This window comes from Trematomus bernacchii, unplaced genomic scaffold (assembly GCF_902827165.1).
Source record: "Trematomus bernacchii unplaced genomic scaffold, fTreBer1.1, whole genome shotgun sequence".
Taxonomy (NCBI): domain Eukaryota; kingdom Metazoa; phylum Chordata; class Actinopteri; order Perciformes; family Nototheniidae; genus Trematomus; species Trematomus bernacchii.
The window spans coordinates 2,923,061-2,940,505 of record NW_022987689.1 but is presented as its reverse complement, the minus strand read 5'-3'; the positions used below and the strand labels follow the sequence as shown (position 1 = coordinate 2,940,505).

The 17,445-nt window shown below is 40.4% G+C and overlaps 2 protein-coding genes across 3 annotated transcripts in view; both read right to left on the bottom strand.

Annotated features, from left to right (window-relative positions):
• Window positions 1-2,012: 2,012 nt before the first annotated feature.
• On the bottom strand, window positions 2,013-6,503 carry LOC117488270 (tubulin beta-2A chain). 2 transcript variants are annotated; one of them, XM_034137082.1, is made up of 5 exons: window positions 6,290-6,503; window positions 5,796-5,904; window positions 5,529-5,537; window positions 4,469-4,579; window positions 2,013-3,466 (listed from the first exon to the last, which is right to left on the bottom strand). In XM_034137082.1, the coding sequence occupies exons 1-5, from the start codon at window positions 6,344-6,346 to the stop codon at window positions 2,382-2,384; spliced, it is 1,371 nt and encodes a 456-aa protein (XP_033992973.1). In that variant the 5' UTR covers window positions 6,347-6,503; the 3' UTR covers window positions 2,013-2,381. The 2 variants fall into 2 exon arrangements, with proteins under 2 accessions (XP_033992973.1, XP_033992974.1); XM_034137083.1 differs by lacking the exon at window positions 5,529-5,537.
• Window positions 6,504-7,830: 1,327 nt separating this feature from the next.
• Window positions 7,831-17,445, bottom strand: part of LOC117488480 (solute carrier family 22 member 23-like) — a 33,951-nt gene continuing 24,336 nt past the window's right edge. The window contains exons 6-10 of the mRNA XM_034137409.1: window positions 16,549-16,651; window positions 15,613-15,848; window positions 14,564-14,596; window positions 13,132-13,255; window positions 7,831-12,337 (exon numbers count right to left, since the gene is read on the bottom strand). Coding sequence (XP_033993300.1) covers window positions 10,786-12,337; window positions 13,132-13,255; window positions 14,564-14,596; window positions 15,613-15,848; window positions 16,549-16,651 — 2,048 coding nt within the window. The 3' untranslated portion in view covers window positions 7,831-10,785. The remainder of the gene's footprint in view (window positions 12,338-13,131; window positions 13,256-14,563; window positions 14,597-15,612; window positions 15,849-16,548; window positions 16,652-17,445) is intronic.

Sequence of the window (17,445 nt, the reverse complement as noted above, 5' to 3'; positions counted from 1 at the left end):
TGTTCAGACAGTTTAACACTCATAAATGCGTATTTTTATTTGTGTGTATTTGATGTGTAAGCTTGTAATAAATCAGAGCGGTAACTCAGTTCTACTTAGCAAAGATCTTTTTTCTTTTTCTCTGCAAGTTTGGGATCATTTAATTCAATTCCATATTTATTTTATTGCGCCTCATTTTCCCACAAAAAATGTGTTACTTCTAGTTCATTTTTTCACATATAAGGCCCATTATGATAAATGTTTTTCCCTTGGGTCCAGGGCAAAAAATGTCAAGTACTCAGGTTCGTGTTTTTCTTGGTGTTGCTAAAGCCATCAGTCATTTTAATCTGTTTCACCACATGTCAAATGGAACATTCTTGCTTTCACAGATATGACTGGGGTGTGGAGGGACGTAACATTTTGGTTTTGAAAACCTCAAACCCCTTGGAGAGTATTTCAACAGCCAGCTTCTACTCTAACTTTTTGAAAGGCAAAGTATCTTGCCATGATTCCAAGCGTCATATCAGCAAGTTTCATCATGTCACTTTCATCGTGTGCATTTCAAGAATGTTATGACGTGTTTTGACATCAATTTATTTACTGTCACTATGGGATCCTCCCTGGTTGCTTGGAGTGAAGATTTCAAAAATAATTTTACAATGGCTTTGACACTTTTAGGCAATTCAAATGAAGCAAGGCTCTCTCTAGTAAAATGTTAAGCCGTATAACTCTCCACTTTATATACTGCAAAATGGATCTGATATGAGGTTGCTAATCGATGTTCCTTTTACATTCCAGTACATTAAAGGATAGGGCTAGGGAATTCTATATATTTATAATTCCCGACAAATCCCCAAAAGACAAAAGCTATAATGCAGTTGTCCTTTAATACTTAACATAGAGCCCCAAGCACATTCCTTCGATGTTTAAACAGCTTATTCTGTTGTACTGGTCTGGCACCCCATATAGTGGCCAAATTAGGTGGTTTTGCACCACAAAACCTTGAAAAGGGATGAAGCAGGTTGAAAAGCAGGAGTTGTGCGAAAAAAGTGACAACAATTTATTTCGGGAATATCAATAAAACTTAAATATTCTGAAGCAAAAATACCCCAAGCAAATCAAAACAGCAACCTCACAGTAATCTGCCAACACCCTTCCTTTCTAAGATGAATAACATTTCACCTTCTCAGCCACACCTACCACCATATTAGGATAGGGTGAGCTGAACTTAGTAAGCATCCAAAATAGTAATAAAGTAATGAACCCACCATAAATACAAGACATTTAAGTTACTTCTGACATCATAATTCATTTTTGGCAATCAGTACATACAGATGAGCACACCATATATAACATTTTATCAACTGAAGAACTACGTGACTGATCCTCCCTACAACAGGAAATGATGGGGAAACATGTTTGGACTTTTCTTTTGTATCGCATCATCCCAGTCATGCAAACTGATAATTAAAAGTAATAACACTGTTAATGTTGTGGAACAGGAACCAGGTGAAAAGGCAACCTTTTCACAATCACACATATTTTCCTCAATCTTTAAAAAGTTATTTTCTCAAAAAGCTCTGTACTGTTTACTGCACTAAGAATTCTTATGTGAACTCAAAATAAACAACATTGCCCAGGTTTATTGTTATGATGGAGCAGGTCATCTCGGGCGTCTTTGCAGTTTATTAATGGGTTTTTAATAGTTTCTGGGCAATAATTGTTGTCTTTGGCACAAATTAATAATCTACAGGCAGATATAGCTAAACATATAATACTTTATAGTACATGTATTATTAGATTGTGTGCTGGTTTTAAGTTTAATGGTATTTATTGACAAATAAAAAATATAGAATACCATCAGCCCTTAAGAAAAGGACGTCTTATGAATAATATACAGAGTTTTATGGTTAAAATATCAAACATTATAACACAAAACACCTAAAACAAGGAAATATTTATCAATAAATGCAGAGGCAAGTTTGCCCTTATTTTTGCACCTGTATAAATATTAAATAAAAAGACTACAAGTATTGACAGGACTTGAACTTTATTGGAGACTTGAACAGTGAATGCACATTGGAGTATGTTACAAAACTGTGTTTGAGAACAAGACTGTACTTATTTTTAAAACTGGCAAAGCGTGACTAAAACCTATTATTATAGTACTTGCACGTTTTCTTTGTTTCTAGCACCACTCATGATTTTTGTCAGTATAAGCCATATGTTTATGCAATATTATTTTAAGCTTAATAGCTATATTTTATTGTGATCTGCACACTGCAATTTGTATTTGTACACCTGCATCTCTCAAGTACCTTATATGATCTCACTGCGCTGTCCAACAACAATTCATATTTATAAGGGATTCTTCCACTCAATGTCATGTTAGTGTTTTACAATCAGTGGCGAACATCATGACGGACCTCTTCCTCGTCCTCTATTTCATCTTCTTCATACTCGCCCATCTCATCAGCCGTCGCATCCTGGTACTGCTGGTACTCAGACACCAGGTCATTCATGTTGCTCTCGGCCTCAGTGAACTCCATCTCATCCATTCCCTCGCCGGTGTACCAGTGGAGGAAGGCCTTGCGGCGGAACATGGCAGTGAACTGCTCAGAGATCCTCCTGAACAGCTCCTGGATGGCTGTGCTGTTGCCAATGAAGGTGGCGGACATCTTGAGACCACGGGGTGGGATGTCGCAAACAGCGGTCTTGACATTGTTGGGAATCCATTCAACGAAGTAGCTGCTGTTCTTGTTCTGTACACTCAACATCTGCTCATCCACTTCTTTCATTGACATACGGCCGCGGAAGATGGCTGCCACTGTGAGGTAGCGTCCGTGACGAGGGTCACAGGCTGCCATCATGTTCTTGGCATCGAACATTTGCTGTGTGAGCTCTGGCACGGAGAGGGCGCGATACTGCTGACTGCCCCTGCTAGTGAGGGGCGCAAAGCCTGGCATGAAGAAATGCAAGCGAGGAAATGGCACCATGTTGACAGCTAGCTTACGGAGGTCAGCGTTGAGTTGGCCAGGGAAGCGCAGACAGGTGGTCACCCCACTCATGGTGGCCGACACCAGGTGGTTGAGGTCTCCGTAGGTAGGTGTGGTCAGCTTCAGGGTGCGGAAGCAAATATCGTACAGGGCCTCATTGTCAATGCTGAAGGTCTCATCCGTGTTCTCCACTAGCTGGTGGACGGAGAGAGTGGCGTTGTAGGGCTCCACCACAGTGTCGGACACCTTTGGGGAAGGCATGACGCTGAAGGTGTTCATGATGCGGTCAGGGTACTCCTCGCGGATCTTACTGATGAGCAGCGTACCCATACCTGAACCTGTGCCTCCACCCAGGGAGTGGGTGAGCTGAAAGCCCTGCAGGCAGTCACAGTTCTCAGACTCCTTTCTCACCACGTCCAGTACCGAGTCCATCAGCTCAGCGCCCTCGGTGTAGTGACCCTTGGCCCAGTTATTTCCTGCTCCACTTTGACCTGCATGATGCATGCAATGTTTAAAGACAAATCATTGGATTGTTGGATAAATGATGGTGACACTTGTCTTTATTGATGAATTGCCATAACATTGTGTACAAACATTAATGATACCCAAAGGATGGATCTTAATGATTGACCCCTGCCCCCTTTCAGAAGAATATTGCCTAACTTTGTGTAGCGCCATCATGAGATAACATTTTGAATTTGCCTAATACATTCCCATCAGCCCAGCTGTACTCTGTATTAAGTGCCTATTGGGAATTGTAATATCCGTATAGGCTTAACTACATGGTGAACATGTTAAACATCATATCTACATGTTTAAATGTTCATGTTACTATTTAGCTCATAGCAACAGTATTCCTAAGGACAGCCTGACAGCCGCTTTAGATGGACACTCTTTTATTTACAACCTTGCAACCATTATGTTTTCTAATGCCTTACTGATAATCTACAGTATCAACTATTGCTAGATGTGTTTTAACGATTCATAAGGCAATTTTTTATATATGTTAAATATTCATCTGAATTCTTGTAAAATATACGTTTGAAACAGGCACTCAGATGCATTAAGTTGTTACATGAGAAAATGTAAACAATTAAAGCTGTGTAATCATTCATAAATTAGCTCTTTAGCTCTATTGAGATCTGATTAACTTAAACATCTATAATGGAGAGTCCTCCTGTGTTGCAGTGTATTGGCCCCTACATGTGAGCAGCACTGCAGCATCATCTCCTTGTAGATTTATTTTTCGCTGAGTCACCATTAGAGCTGTCTAAGCCCTTACTCAGCTGCACATGGGCAATGCATCACAAAACTGGCACATCGCTGAGATGCTGCAGAAGCTACATGCTGTAAATAAACATTGTTGTACAATGCTAGCAGGCGACACTAAGCAAAGCTTGACAGGATATGACGGTGGCTGCTGACAGACACACTTTTTGTTTGTGCAGTTGATTCAGAGTGAGTGGTGACATTGTCTCGTATCGTCCACTCACCAAAGATAAAGTTGTCAGGTCTGAATAGCTGTCCAAATGGCCCGGAGCGAACCGAATCCATGGTTCCTGGCTCCAGATCCACCAGAATGGCACGAGGGACATATTTGCTGCCTTTGGACGGAACAGAGAGGTAATGGATGGAAGGGTGGAGTTATATATCAACAGTCTCAATCGGTCAGAACATTTGTGGTTAACTATTGCAAAAACCTGACCTTGTATTTTAAAAAACGATTTCTTTCAAAGTAAGCATAACGATCTAAATGAATTTTAATGCAGCAGTTCTGTTGGCTTATGTTATCTTTTTAGTCAACAACCTTTTGTTGGATGTATACTAGAACCTGTCCATCAAGCTGAATATGATTGCATGGTGCTTTCTTTTGTTTGTTTGTTTGTTTGTTTGTTTGTTTGTTTAACTTTACTTCCCTCCCTTGTCAACTGTAAGCGTTATTGCGGGCAAACTGCTGCAGTATGCTGCACTTCTTATTCTGGACCCGTGGAGCTTGAGAGTGCTGAGTTCTGCAGAGTCTATTCAATCAAAGGTGCTGTCTTTCTTACCCCACTGATTTATTTTGCTTATTTTCTGTGTATGTTTTAATGATGCTTTATCTGGAAGTCCATCCTCTTCATTATTTAAGGAGAATATAATGCATGTGATGCTCAGTCAATTGTCATTCAATAGTGACCCAGTACATGACTCTAATGCCAGCATGCGATGTGAAAAAGGATCAATAAAGCTTGCTGCTAGAAAACAGGGTAGTGGTAGTGAACATTCTGTTTAGGCCGGCGCATCCTGTACTGCCTTAGATGTTTTTTTAATGACAATGAAGGACCAAACCCTTCCTACACATGGAATGAGATCTGCACTGACTTGCCCTTCTCTGACACTCACAAGCTCACACAGAGCTGCATGATGACTGAACCTCGTTTTTTGTTTACTTCAATGCAGAGCAGCTGTGAAATGACATGCAATGACCTTGAACATGCACATGAATAAATCAGATACTGAGGTGGGACTAAGGCACAGAGGGCTCGGGGTCAGCTATACAGAGAATGCAGGTACCTGTGCTCCCTATAGAGAAAGACAAAGAGAGGGAGAGAGACAGGGAGAGAGATATTTTAGCAGATTCACTGGCCTAATTTTCTTTGCACTCATAGTGGGACCTACTTTCCCCTTGCAGCTAAATTAGTGACATTGGCACACTGTGGCATTCAAATTAGGTCTATGTAGCATAAGGTCATGCACGAATATGAGTTATGGAAACAAAGCTTTATGTATATTATTAGTCTGATGCAAACATGTGGTTTATTTAAAACCAACTTATTTTACCTGATGCCTCGTTGTAGTAGACATTTATCCTCTCCAGCTGCAGGTCACTGTCACCTTGGTAACTACCGGTGGGGTCGATGCCATGCTCATCACTTATCACCTCCCAGAACTGTCATGGGACACACAAAATCATATGAACTTCAATTGTTGTGGTTATGGTGCAACATAACATGGTAGAAAAACGGGTTAAAGCGCGTGCGTCAGGCCTGCTTTTAGTAACTGCGCATCTGTCTGTTGACAAAATGACACGTAGCAGGCAGCAGGAGCACCATCCCTGCACTGCCCGGCCGGACCGCACGCTGCACATATATAAACAATTAATGATATCTGAAAACTTTTTCAACAGAGATATGTATTTATACTTGCACATGAGAGGACCAAAAAGTGGAATTTATTGATTCGAAAAAGTATTCAACAGGAATTAACTCATGGCAGGTTACGCATTTAAATCACGTTAATTATCTCACTTCCAAAATTAATGGTAATATTCATACCTTCGCCCCAATCTGATTACCACACTGTCCAGCCTGGATGTGAACGATTTCCCTCATGGTGAGCTGCAAATGCGGGCAGAGATGGTCTGTTGTTGTTACTTCACCGGCGTCCAGTCTTCAGTCTCTTGTCGCTGTGTTTCCTCTCTAAATCTGCACTTGCTTCATTTCTAGAGCGAGTGTTGAGCCGGTGAGATAGATAAACGTGCTGCTGGTCAGATGACGTGACACACAGCGCAGCATCCCAATGTCCCCGTCAGCCAATAGGAGAGCTCCAATTTGATGCAGTGGGCTAGCCGATTGTGCCGCATCATCCACCTGACATCACCCTGTCCCATGATGAAGGCCAAATGTTGCCTTTTCATCGCTGGACTGAGGCTGTTCTATAAAGACAAGGGAATTATATATTCGCTGTCATGAATGCTAAACTTTATAGTGTAATATGTATCCTAATGAAGGCTGCAGTTCTAAATAAACTGGTTGATTTGGGGCTATGTGAAAACATTGTTCAGAAGCAACTTTTATTTACCTGTATGAAAAAGTGTCTAATATGCTGAAAAATCTAATTTCAATTTCTGATTATGTTTTTAACTCTGTCTATGAACTTTTATGGATTTGAGCTACTTCTATTATTAAGAAAAATACAACAGCCATGGCTGCATGCCCTGTCCTTATTTATTGAGCCCAGTCCCAAATGCTCATTTTGGCTGGAGATCCAGAAACAGACCTGTATTTGCATGCTGCTACCTGGCCTCAGATTTGCTGCAGCCACTTTTGATAATTTGATAGCTACGTAAGCGTATGATAAACTGCAATATGAAATATTTTTAAACTAGATTCTAAGACAAAGCCACTCCATAAGACAAGTCAGGATTGGGTAAAAAGCAATATCCTCCCTGCAGAGCCACAATACTATGGCAGGGCTTCTTGTTTACAGTTGATAGCATTGCTAGCTGTATGCTATAGGGAAGGCTAACCCTGCCATGAGGTACATCCATACATCTCCCATGAATGTGTTATTCCCCTGACTTTTCTCCTAGCCCCACCAAAGAGGTTCACAATTGTGAAGAGAAATGTGTCAACAACTCTCGAATGGATTGTCACTAATAATCATGTTTCTCATTGTGTATTGTCTTATTTTTGGGGATACCTTTAGCATCAACATCAGGACGACATTTGAATGTGTCCAAAATATGGGTTGATGACTTAAAACCTAGAAAACTAATGACATTCGCCCTGTGTTTAAGCAAATTTGGTGAACATGTTTAACATTAGACCTGCTTAACGTTATAACTTAAAGCATATGATGATGCAAATGTAAGTATTTAATTCAAAGCCTTTCTGAACTTAAATATATCCAGACTCTTCACCTTTGTAATTGTGCTTTGGCATATTTATATATTTAAAAATTGAAATTGGTGTGCCTCAAATGCAGCACGTGTACAGCCTCTTTAGTGAGGCAGTGCTAATGAACTCTACTCATATTTGTTAGCGTGACATCTATTAAATTCATGAAATGTTACAAAATGAGGCACTCACTGATATCCAGTTGATCAATAAATAGTGGTTTATTTTAACAACAGGTATGGCTTATATACAAGTGCATTATGTCTGTTAAAACAAAAAACAAAATGAAACCAAACAATCAGAAATTATAAATGGTACAATCCATGGTTTTTACATTCATTCAAAACTCCCATCAGGAGATTCTGGTCGCACGGTTGAGAGAAGCAAAACCTGAAATGTGTACACTAGGAACTTCATGTCACTGAGATTGTTATCTATGTTTGAAATCTAATAATCAGTCCATGTTATCTTCATCCTGGCGACACTGGGAGTTTCCACACATTTACTATTTACAAAGGCATAAACCACTCTTCCTTTTTTTTGCTTTTCTGCCTGTCACTGTCTCCTAGTCCACCATATCGCTGGTGCTTACATTGCTTTGGATTGCTTTCACTGATTTTTCTTACATTTTACCCCAGATAAATTACCACCATCAGCACCGTGTAGCAATAGCTGCATGGGAGTTGTGAAAATGGAAGCAACTGATCTTAGAGAAGACACTAGCTGTGTGTTGCTGTGTCACTGTCTTTACACTGGTGTTGAATGGAGGTTTGGCAATACAATACACAATACCTGCAATACGCATACAGAGACGAGAGACCAACAACCTACAACAAGCATTACAGAGTAATGTGAAGCCACTGACCACTGCAGTCAACACACAGTTTACTGCGGATGCCAAAAATTCCTTCTTAAATCCAGTGTCAACACCCTCTTCCGCAAAGTGGATTACAAGTGGGTCTATTGCAAAAGTTATTGGGTTACTTGTCATTTCTGTTTTCAAAATCCCACTTCATTTTCCCTTTTTTTATACCCGTGAAGACGCCATGCTCCACCTAATTTGACATCACATGATTGCAGGGCATTGTGCTTTGAGGTTTAGCAGCATGGCATGTAAGACATTAAATGTTCATATGAATCTTTCACTTAATGGAAGTTTGTCGACTTGAGGATCTAATAAAGATCAGTGGAATAATAGAAAAAAGCTGCATCTGATGGAAATCATTCAGATACCAAAAGATATCGCCTTGTCAGTGCACATTAATCTCAGATGAAAGCAAAAGAGGATTTTGATGAGTAAAGTACCTGTAAGTGTACCACAACATGGTGTGAGTAACACAAGTCTGTTCTTGTATTTGACTCCTTAATGACTTATATTTATAAATCATCAGTACTCCCTGGATTAATGTTACATGATACCGTGAGAGTTTTATCACAGTCAAAATTACAAGACATCATTCAGTTGGCTCTGTTACAGTAAAGATTAAGATTATTATTTATCATTATTATTATTGTAAACAGTTATCTATCCGTAATCATACACATTTCTCTGACAAATATTACAACTTCCATCCATGAAGTGTGTAACAACGACTGTCAAGTTTCACACAAGTCAAGTATAATGCTGTCCACAGACGGACACAGGCTTTGGAAGAGAAAGTGCCTCCTTATGCAAGAGTTTGTCAAATGTAAGATTATGAATAGGTTCATCTACAAATAAATAAGGATTTGACCTGTATTTTAAGATTTGTTTTTGACAAATATGATGTATTGCATTTCTTAAAAAGGTAAACTTAGTTGTGCATGTGAATATATGAACACCTTGACATACATAAACTATGTTAATGCCAGAAGAGGATTTGGAAAACACATTGAACATTATGTCATCCATTGGTTTCATTTCAAAAATAGGTTTCGTGTCTTTTTAAGATTTGCATTTAGGGTTTGTTTTGCTGACACATTCACAATTATTTTTCATGCTTTGTCCCAACTGCAAAGAATAAGATGGCACCACACTGAGGTGCCACAAATACTGTAAGAATGTAGCATAGCTTTGTACAATAAGGGCACGCCATGGGAGATAAATCTAAATAATACTTTGAATTAAAAAAAGACTGAATCAAGCCCAACAACTAATTATGCATTTACTTACAATATCGAATTTACAGATAAACGCAAATGCATACGATAAATTCCATTGACTGAATTGATTGAAAAAATAAAAGTTTCTTTAGACCGACAAAATATGGGTCATCCTTTCCTCTAATACCACTGTTCATAAAATGAACCACATGTTGATGAAAGCAATGTTGCAATCTCCATCTCTCAATTTCGACTTATCAAATGATGATATAGCTTTCAGTCTTTTATGAATTTGATTTAAATATACTTCTTCTTTTGTATGTCTTTATTTTGAAAAGGGGGTCATCTGATTCACTTGATTCTATACACAGTCTATGGCAGGGGACTGTACTAAACAGTATTTCAAGAAACAGGAAAAAACTGTATTTATACTAATTTCTTTTGGCACGGTCTACATTTAATTTTGTTCAGAGTCGTTTTTTGGCGTATTTAGAAAAACCCCTCCAATTTGGATTGTTTACCTCTTTAACGGCAAAAAAATACATTGTAACATTCAGATTTTCTTTTTTAGGTACACAGGTAAGGCGATATTTCTATACAAATATGTTAGAAGGACATTTCATTTAAGCAAAAGTACCAGTGATTTCATTTTTTTGTTTTGCTTGTATCTTCTTTTTTTCACCAGTACTCAGTGATTGTGGGTTTTAGTGGTAAGTCTTTTTAAAATAACAGACAGTGATTTTCCATTCATTTACATTAAAGTAGTTTAAAGGCTGGTGATTTCCAGTGACATTCAAAAAGAGCAGATACTGTCACATTTTCACAAACCAGCCTCTGGCACGCTCACTTGCGTGGTCTCATTTATTGGCCAAATGCAGGAAGGGGGGGACATTGAGAAACATACAGCATCTCCGTAAGACATGTCCACTCAACTCCAGGTGGGGACAATCTTCAGGAAGTGCCTGAAGTCTGAGTAGGACATTTCGTGTCCCCCTCCGTGCCCTCATCTGGGTTATTCATGTGGCGTGGGCGTCTTCCTCGTGCAACTTTCTCCTGGCTGCAACACTGGATCATAACGAGTCCACGCCATTGACAGTGTTGTTTTCTGTGCTGGCACTGTCACTGATAAAAAGGACGCCAGAGTCTATGGGGGAGGAAACGGTGCAGTCCATAAGAGAAGACGGAGCTGCTTCTGTAGATCCTGAATCTGGGATGGGAGTTGGTGCTGAATCTACAGAAGAGGAAGCTGCTGAATCCTGCGTGGGCTGAATAGTCAGAGTGGTAGATTCTGGAGTGGAGGTGGGCACAATGTCTGGGACGGGGAGAACGGTAGGAACTTCTGCAGTGGTGCTGACAGTATCTATAACAGGGGGAGTGGAAGAGGCCTCTGAGGGTGTATGGCCTGAGTCAATGGGGAGGGGAGTGGGTGAGGGGAAAACAGTGTCTGGGCTAGGGGGAGTAGGGGGACGAGGGGATATATCATTAACACAGGGAGATGTTGGGTCTAACTGTAGCTGTTCGGGGTCTATAACAGGAGGTATGGGGGAGTCTCTATTTGAAGGAGTGGATGTAGATTGTTCCACTATTTCTAACTGGGTGGGAATGTCAGAGTTTGCACTAATAGAGGGCGGAAGGTCAGTGGAAATGTGGCAATCTGGTACTGGAACTGGGGAGGGGGTAGGGGATGGAGGGAGGCTGTCATGCATGGATGGAGTAGGCGATTCTGCTCGAGGTGACTCAGGCAAAGGTGGGTCCATTTTCAGGGCGATATCACTGATCTCATTTTCCATTGGGTTGGGGGATTCTAACGCGGAGCTAGGTGGGGGCTCGATGGTGGGTGTGGTGCAGATCAGGGAGGAGGCAAGCACAGTTTGGGGAAGGGGGGGAGTGGAGCGGTCTAATGAAGGAGTGGGGGTCGCTGCTGACTCTTTTGTAAGGGAGGGACCAATGCCTTTCATTTCAGGACTGGCAGAATTCATCAATGGCTCAACAGATTCCACGACTACTGATTGAGGTTCTTCGACATGGGCTAAAAGTGGGTCTGTGGCGCATGGTGGTTTGTGTACAGGAGTGGAAGACAGCAGGCGCTCTTTACTGGCATATATGACGCCATCTTTACCCAGGGTTGGGTTGATGGGAGTTTTGGATAAGGATGGAAGTGAGTGACCGTTGGGGTCTTTAAGCACAGGCTTGCTGGGGTTCAGCTCGATGAACACTGGAGCGGATATATCTCCCACTGACAGAGCGGTCAAATCAACAGCCGAAGAGGCCGTGGAGTCCATGGTGGACACGGCAGTGGCGGCTGCTTCGTGGAGCGGCGTGTCGTGCACCCTGGTGTAGTCCCTGCTGCTCTCAGACTGAGCCAGCAAGAGGCGCTGTTCTCCAGGTTTCCTCGGGGGGAGGAGAGGTTGACGGGTGTATCCCTCGCCGTCAGCCAGGGTCTCTGGGAGTGGCTGGTAGCGTGTCTCGGGCAGCAGGAGAATGCAGATGATGCAGATGAGGGTGCAGCAGGCAAAAATGATGTGGTGAAGAAAGTAGCCCTTCTGATTGTGGAGCTCCATGATGGGCGCAGTCAACATGCCAAAGCCTGCGCTGGCTAGGACCAGACCCAGCCCACCACCCCTGTGATGAGAAGGAAAATGTTATCAAATGGTTTTATTTATGATCAGACACCCAAAAACCTATAATCTCCAAACAAACCATTGAAGGAGAAGACTGTTTACTATAATTAAAGTAATTCATGATCTACACGTTGTACTGAACTTTCACCTACTTAATTTGCATAAAAGGAAGGATCTGTTTTCTCTCTTCCGTTGATGGGTGATTGCCATTTGAGCAAACAGCAGTAGAGAGTGCTGCAGCACCATTAAACACCCTCCTCTAAAAGCATACTAATTCCCTTCCTGTAGTTGCCTAAATTCACCACCAGAGGTCATCCTGGGAGCACTAACAGCACGACGACACCGTTTACATAACCCCAGATAATAAACATCCAGTGCTGTGTCATATATTCTCAAAGGGGATGGCTAATTTGTACAAGATGTGGATTACATTTGACACTGAACTGTGAGAGTCTGTTCAATGATTTCATACCCTCCTTTAACAGGAGGTGGAACCGCTAATCCATCTGCAGGAACAAGTGATGCTATGGACACCAATGATAATATTAACTGAATTATAAATTAATCAGGACATTAAAACAGATCTTTCTGCAACGCATCCAACCAGATGGCTTGACAATGCACAAATTAGAGCAAACATGAGTACAATGTGGACTGTTCCTTCACATTTGTAATGCCAAACGTTGTCTAATACAATAAAAACACAGCTGTTTCCCTCCTTAGGGTAAATTCACTTTTGCAAAAATTGTTGTTCTTTCTCTAATCGTACAAGTCCCATTGTTTTAGTGGGCCTACCTTATCACAGTGGGAGTGATCTCGGCACAGAAAAAGATGCTCAGGTTGCTGACTGCGTGGGAGGAGAACATGCCGATGATAGAAAAGGCGACGGAGAAGTTCTTATTCAGCGTACCTGAGTTATCTGCAGACAAAGCAGGAGACACATATGGCAATTTGCACTCTGTGTAATCAGTAGAAAACATAGGTAAAGGAAGCTGGGAAACATATTTTCAAAAAGCACAATATATAGTTTAATATTCCTAAACAACATACGGAGATTAGACAATGGGTTACTGTGAATTAAACTGGTGAAAATTAAGGATGTATGGAAGTAAAGAACGGCCATAAAAACTTGAATTTGTACATGCAACTGTATATCTGATTTTGAATGATCCAGTATCAAATACTTCCATTGTACTTTATTAGGGTGGGGGTTCTTTTTTCTAAGTTGTGACATATAAAAAATTCAGTTCCACAAATTCAAGTGAAAGTTCAAGTGTATCAGGGTTTTCAGTTACTCATCTAAACTTCTTTATCATACTGCGTGACTTTAGAGGATGTGACCTGATAGGAAAGCTGTGATTGATTCTTTTTAGACCTGATTTGATTATTTTTTTTTTTTTTTTTTATTAAAAAGGCGCTTGACGTTTTGAAATTGTTCAATTTCAAAGCACTCAAACCCCATGGATGGAGTTCAAGGTAAAATACTCCAATGCTACAAACCAATTGAAATGTCAACAACTAACTATCCAGTAGTGGTCTAATAAATACAAAAAAAAAAACTGTTGTGGCATTGCTTTGTTTTCGTGGCATAAATGTAGTCTGATTGTAGTCCATTCGACTGATGAATGTAGAATGAATGTGTCTATTATTACTCGAGCATTTAGTAAACCAAAATGAATAATAAATAAAAATGGTTTGCCAGACGCTAATGTGTATTTCCTCAAGTTATTAAAGATTGGGTTTCATACTAACAGCCCATTCAGATCAAAGATGGTTTGAATACAGTTGATATCTGTTGAATGATTCATGTTCAAGATGGCATAAAGAAGATCAGAGGAGACTGCTCTGTGATCAAAAGAGGGAATAGTGAAGGAAGGCTGATGGTGAGATTCACAGCTCAATAACAAAGAAGCTCACCCTCTCCAACACAAAAGGGGCTAAATAAGTGAAAAGCTGGCCATAATCACATCTAGGAGTTCATTATCTATCTGCAGGGCTTGTATACGCCTAATGAAATACTGCAGGATGTCTATGCAGCACATTTCCAAAACCTCATCAAGATAATGGAGCAACTTAAGTGATGAGTGCTGTAAGAGGATTACATTCACACTTTGAAAGAATGTGAAGCAGATACAAAATTATATTGGAAAAACATCTGAGCAAGACTACTCAATACTTGATCAGTTTATCTGTTACAAAAAGAAAAGAAATGAAAATATTGGTTTACCTATATTCAGATGGTCACTGTACTTCCCCACCACTAAAGGGAAATAAGAGATAAGCAGATATTTATCAGCCAAAGACACAAAGCAGATCATGAAATACACTCAAGTCAAACATTAAAAACAAAACATGCACAAAGCTTGTCAACACACACACCCACTGTTACAACATAAAAAGCTCTGAAGAAGAACATGAAACAGGAGCGTAACCTTGATGTGTTGACTCTGGTTAAACATTAAAGCTTGCTCATTTCTAACTAAATAAACTGGTACACATTGACCAAAACAGCAGTTTGAAATCTTGTTCGACCACTCCATTAGAAACAACTGACCTACATAGTTCACTCACCACCTCAGGTTAGCTTGTATGTATGAGCCACATGCAAGATGGGGTCGGATAGGGGTTCCTGTCTGACAACAGAATCATTTTGTCCAAAACAATTGGTTTTCATTTTTATGTATTCATTCAGATTTTTAAAACTGAGTTCCCTTTTTTTCATTATTACCTTACTACCCTAAGATCAAAGCTTAAAAACCTGTGACCCAATTATATTGTTTCATTAGGTAAAAAGGCAAAAGTAGAGGAATTGTTGATTGTAACACATAGTATTGGTTGTTTCTGCCATGAATGAAAACACATTTTGTACACTAGTGAGTATTTTCAGCAGCAGGATGTGTGTGTGTACTCAAAACAACAGTGCCCATGTTCATTGTAATTAAGTCATTGGAAAACAGTGGAGCATTGTGGCACAGAGGAATTAGATGTATGTGGCTTTGGGTACACAGAATATAGTAGATAGTTTGTATCAGTTCATTGTTGGTTTAGGTCTTCTCATGGGATTTGTTGGCAATCAAAAAAATATAGAACAGAACCAGCAAAAAAATGACATTCTTCTTCACCGAAAACCAAGATACGATATATCCTATAGTTCAAAACATGTTACAGAGCTTCTTTGGATTGAGTGATTGAGAGTGCCACAGATATTTAAAGCCACTAAACACCACCAGTGTGAAATCTTCCTAAGTGGACATGTGTCCCTCATAAAATACTCACAGTTAAGCAGGCCCAACTGCAGTAGAGATGCCAGGGCAGTGATGATCATAAACATGAGAAGGCCCCCCCTCCGGCCCATCAGGCCCACGGCCGGGCACAGGGCCATGCAGGAGGCCACCGCAATGCCCGCCATGGTGTAGTAATCTGCATAGAAGTTATGGAACATGGTCGTCTCCTGAGCCTCAGGGTCCATCATGCTGCGGGCGAAGCAGTGGTGGATCCCATAGCCTGTTAGCCTGGGTGAAGAGCAAAAACAGGGCTAAGTAAGGAGATACTAGTAGATCAGAGAAACCAAAGAAGGAAGGGGCAGAATTGTAAACACAACAAAATATGGAGAAAATAGATCCAAGCATAGTGTTAAAGATGAAGAGGTTGGGAGGAGATGGAAGAGGAAGAGGGATAATTCAAGGTTTATCATGTTTTCTCCCAACATATCTAAAAAAAAACATCAAAAGACATGGAAACACTGAGTCATTGACACACAAGCACACACACACCCCAAAGCATACACAAAAACAGGAGTAAACATTCACACACCCTCTCTGCTGGTTGTCTAATGTTTCATAAGGACACAGCTCATGTAAAATTCATGCTGACTTGGGGGGTTAGGGATACCGTGCACTAAAGCAGAGTTTAAGCTGGGTCAGCCTCGCTAGAGATTAGTTCTCAGATGGAGAGGGGAGATCCCACCGGAGATGAAAAGAGAGAGCAGCACAAATATGGAAGTGAAGAAGCATTCAGGGCTACTGATCAATGCCGTTTTAAGCCTCAAGGTTAATAGTGCCATCTCGCCTGCACAAAATGGCGCGTCTGACTGGCATTGCCTCGCCCCACACAGACACACACACGCATTCCCGTTTCCTTCCACACACACACACACCTTGAAAGTTATTGCTGCTGTATTTCTAAGTGCTAAAGCAAATGGCAAACACTTACGAGTTGACACAGAGCACAACAATGTTCTTCCACAGGTTTCTCGTCCCGACCATTTTCACAATGCACGTCTTCTTGTGTTTATTTTGAAGAGCTCTCTGCAGTTCTGTAAGAAAGCAAACATGTTAATCTTAGCACCTTACATTGGAGGGTCATATCAATATTTGAGCATAACTTTAACTGTAGCAAAGGGTGGTAAGTCTTAATTGCAAGGTCTGCCTTGTTTTCCCCCCACAAAAAGATAGTTTGTGTAATGTGACTGCTATGTAAGCTATGTATTGCTAATTAAAATGTGTTCAACCTGTTATATATACACACCTAGTAGTTATCCTTTCCTTTGCCAATTACCTGTCATATTTTTCAAAGGGCTGTGACTAAGACATGTTCAACAGATGACAACAAATTATAAGCAATAAAGTTCACTGTAAATCATTAAACATTAATTTAATAACATGTCTAACAAGTATTTAGGTCATTTTAAATCATGGGTACAACCCTTAAATGCAGGCTATAAAATACTGTCTGCATATCAGCCAACATTTCCACTGATTCCAATAAAATAATTATGTGATATGGGTGAATATCAACCTGCTCACAGTATAAATCCATCAGGCTTTAGTTAATATAAACATATTAAATTGAGTTGTCAGGTCAAAGTAGAATTTAACTGATTAATTTGCAATGACAGAAAAATACAAATTAATTTTTGATGAGCACATTTGAGCTCCCGCTGCTTTGTGAAAAACACAAATAACTGTTCTCACTGTAGAGCAGGAACAGTTCATGATAAATATGCTGGTGATGTGTGACATGCATACGGTGGATGTTTTGGTATCAGATTGCGGGTTGCCACAGAAACACACCTCTGCTTTGTGCTACAGCATGTTCACGTTGACTCAG

Excerpts from the sequence above, each read along its gene's own strand:
- LOC117488270 (XM_034137082.1), bottom strand. The coding sequence starts at position 6,346 with ATGAGGGAAATCGTTCACATCCAGGCTGGACAGTGTGGTAATCAGATT. Across the intron at positions 5,905-6,289 it reads GTAATCAGATTGGGGCGAAG|TTCTGGGAGGTGATAAGTGA; the intron begins GTATGAATATTA and ends GTCCCATGACAG. Across the intron at positions 3,467-4,468 it reads ACCTGACAACTTTATCTTTG|GTCAAAGTGGAGCAGGAAAT; the intron begins GTGAGTGGACGA and ends TGCATCATGCAG.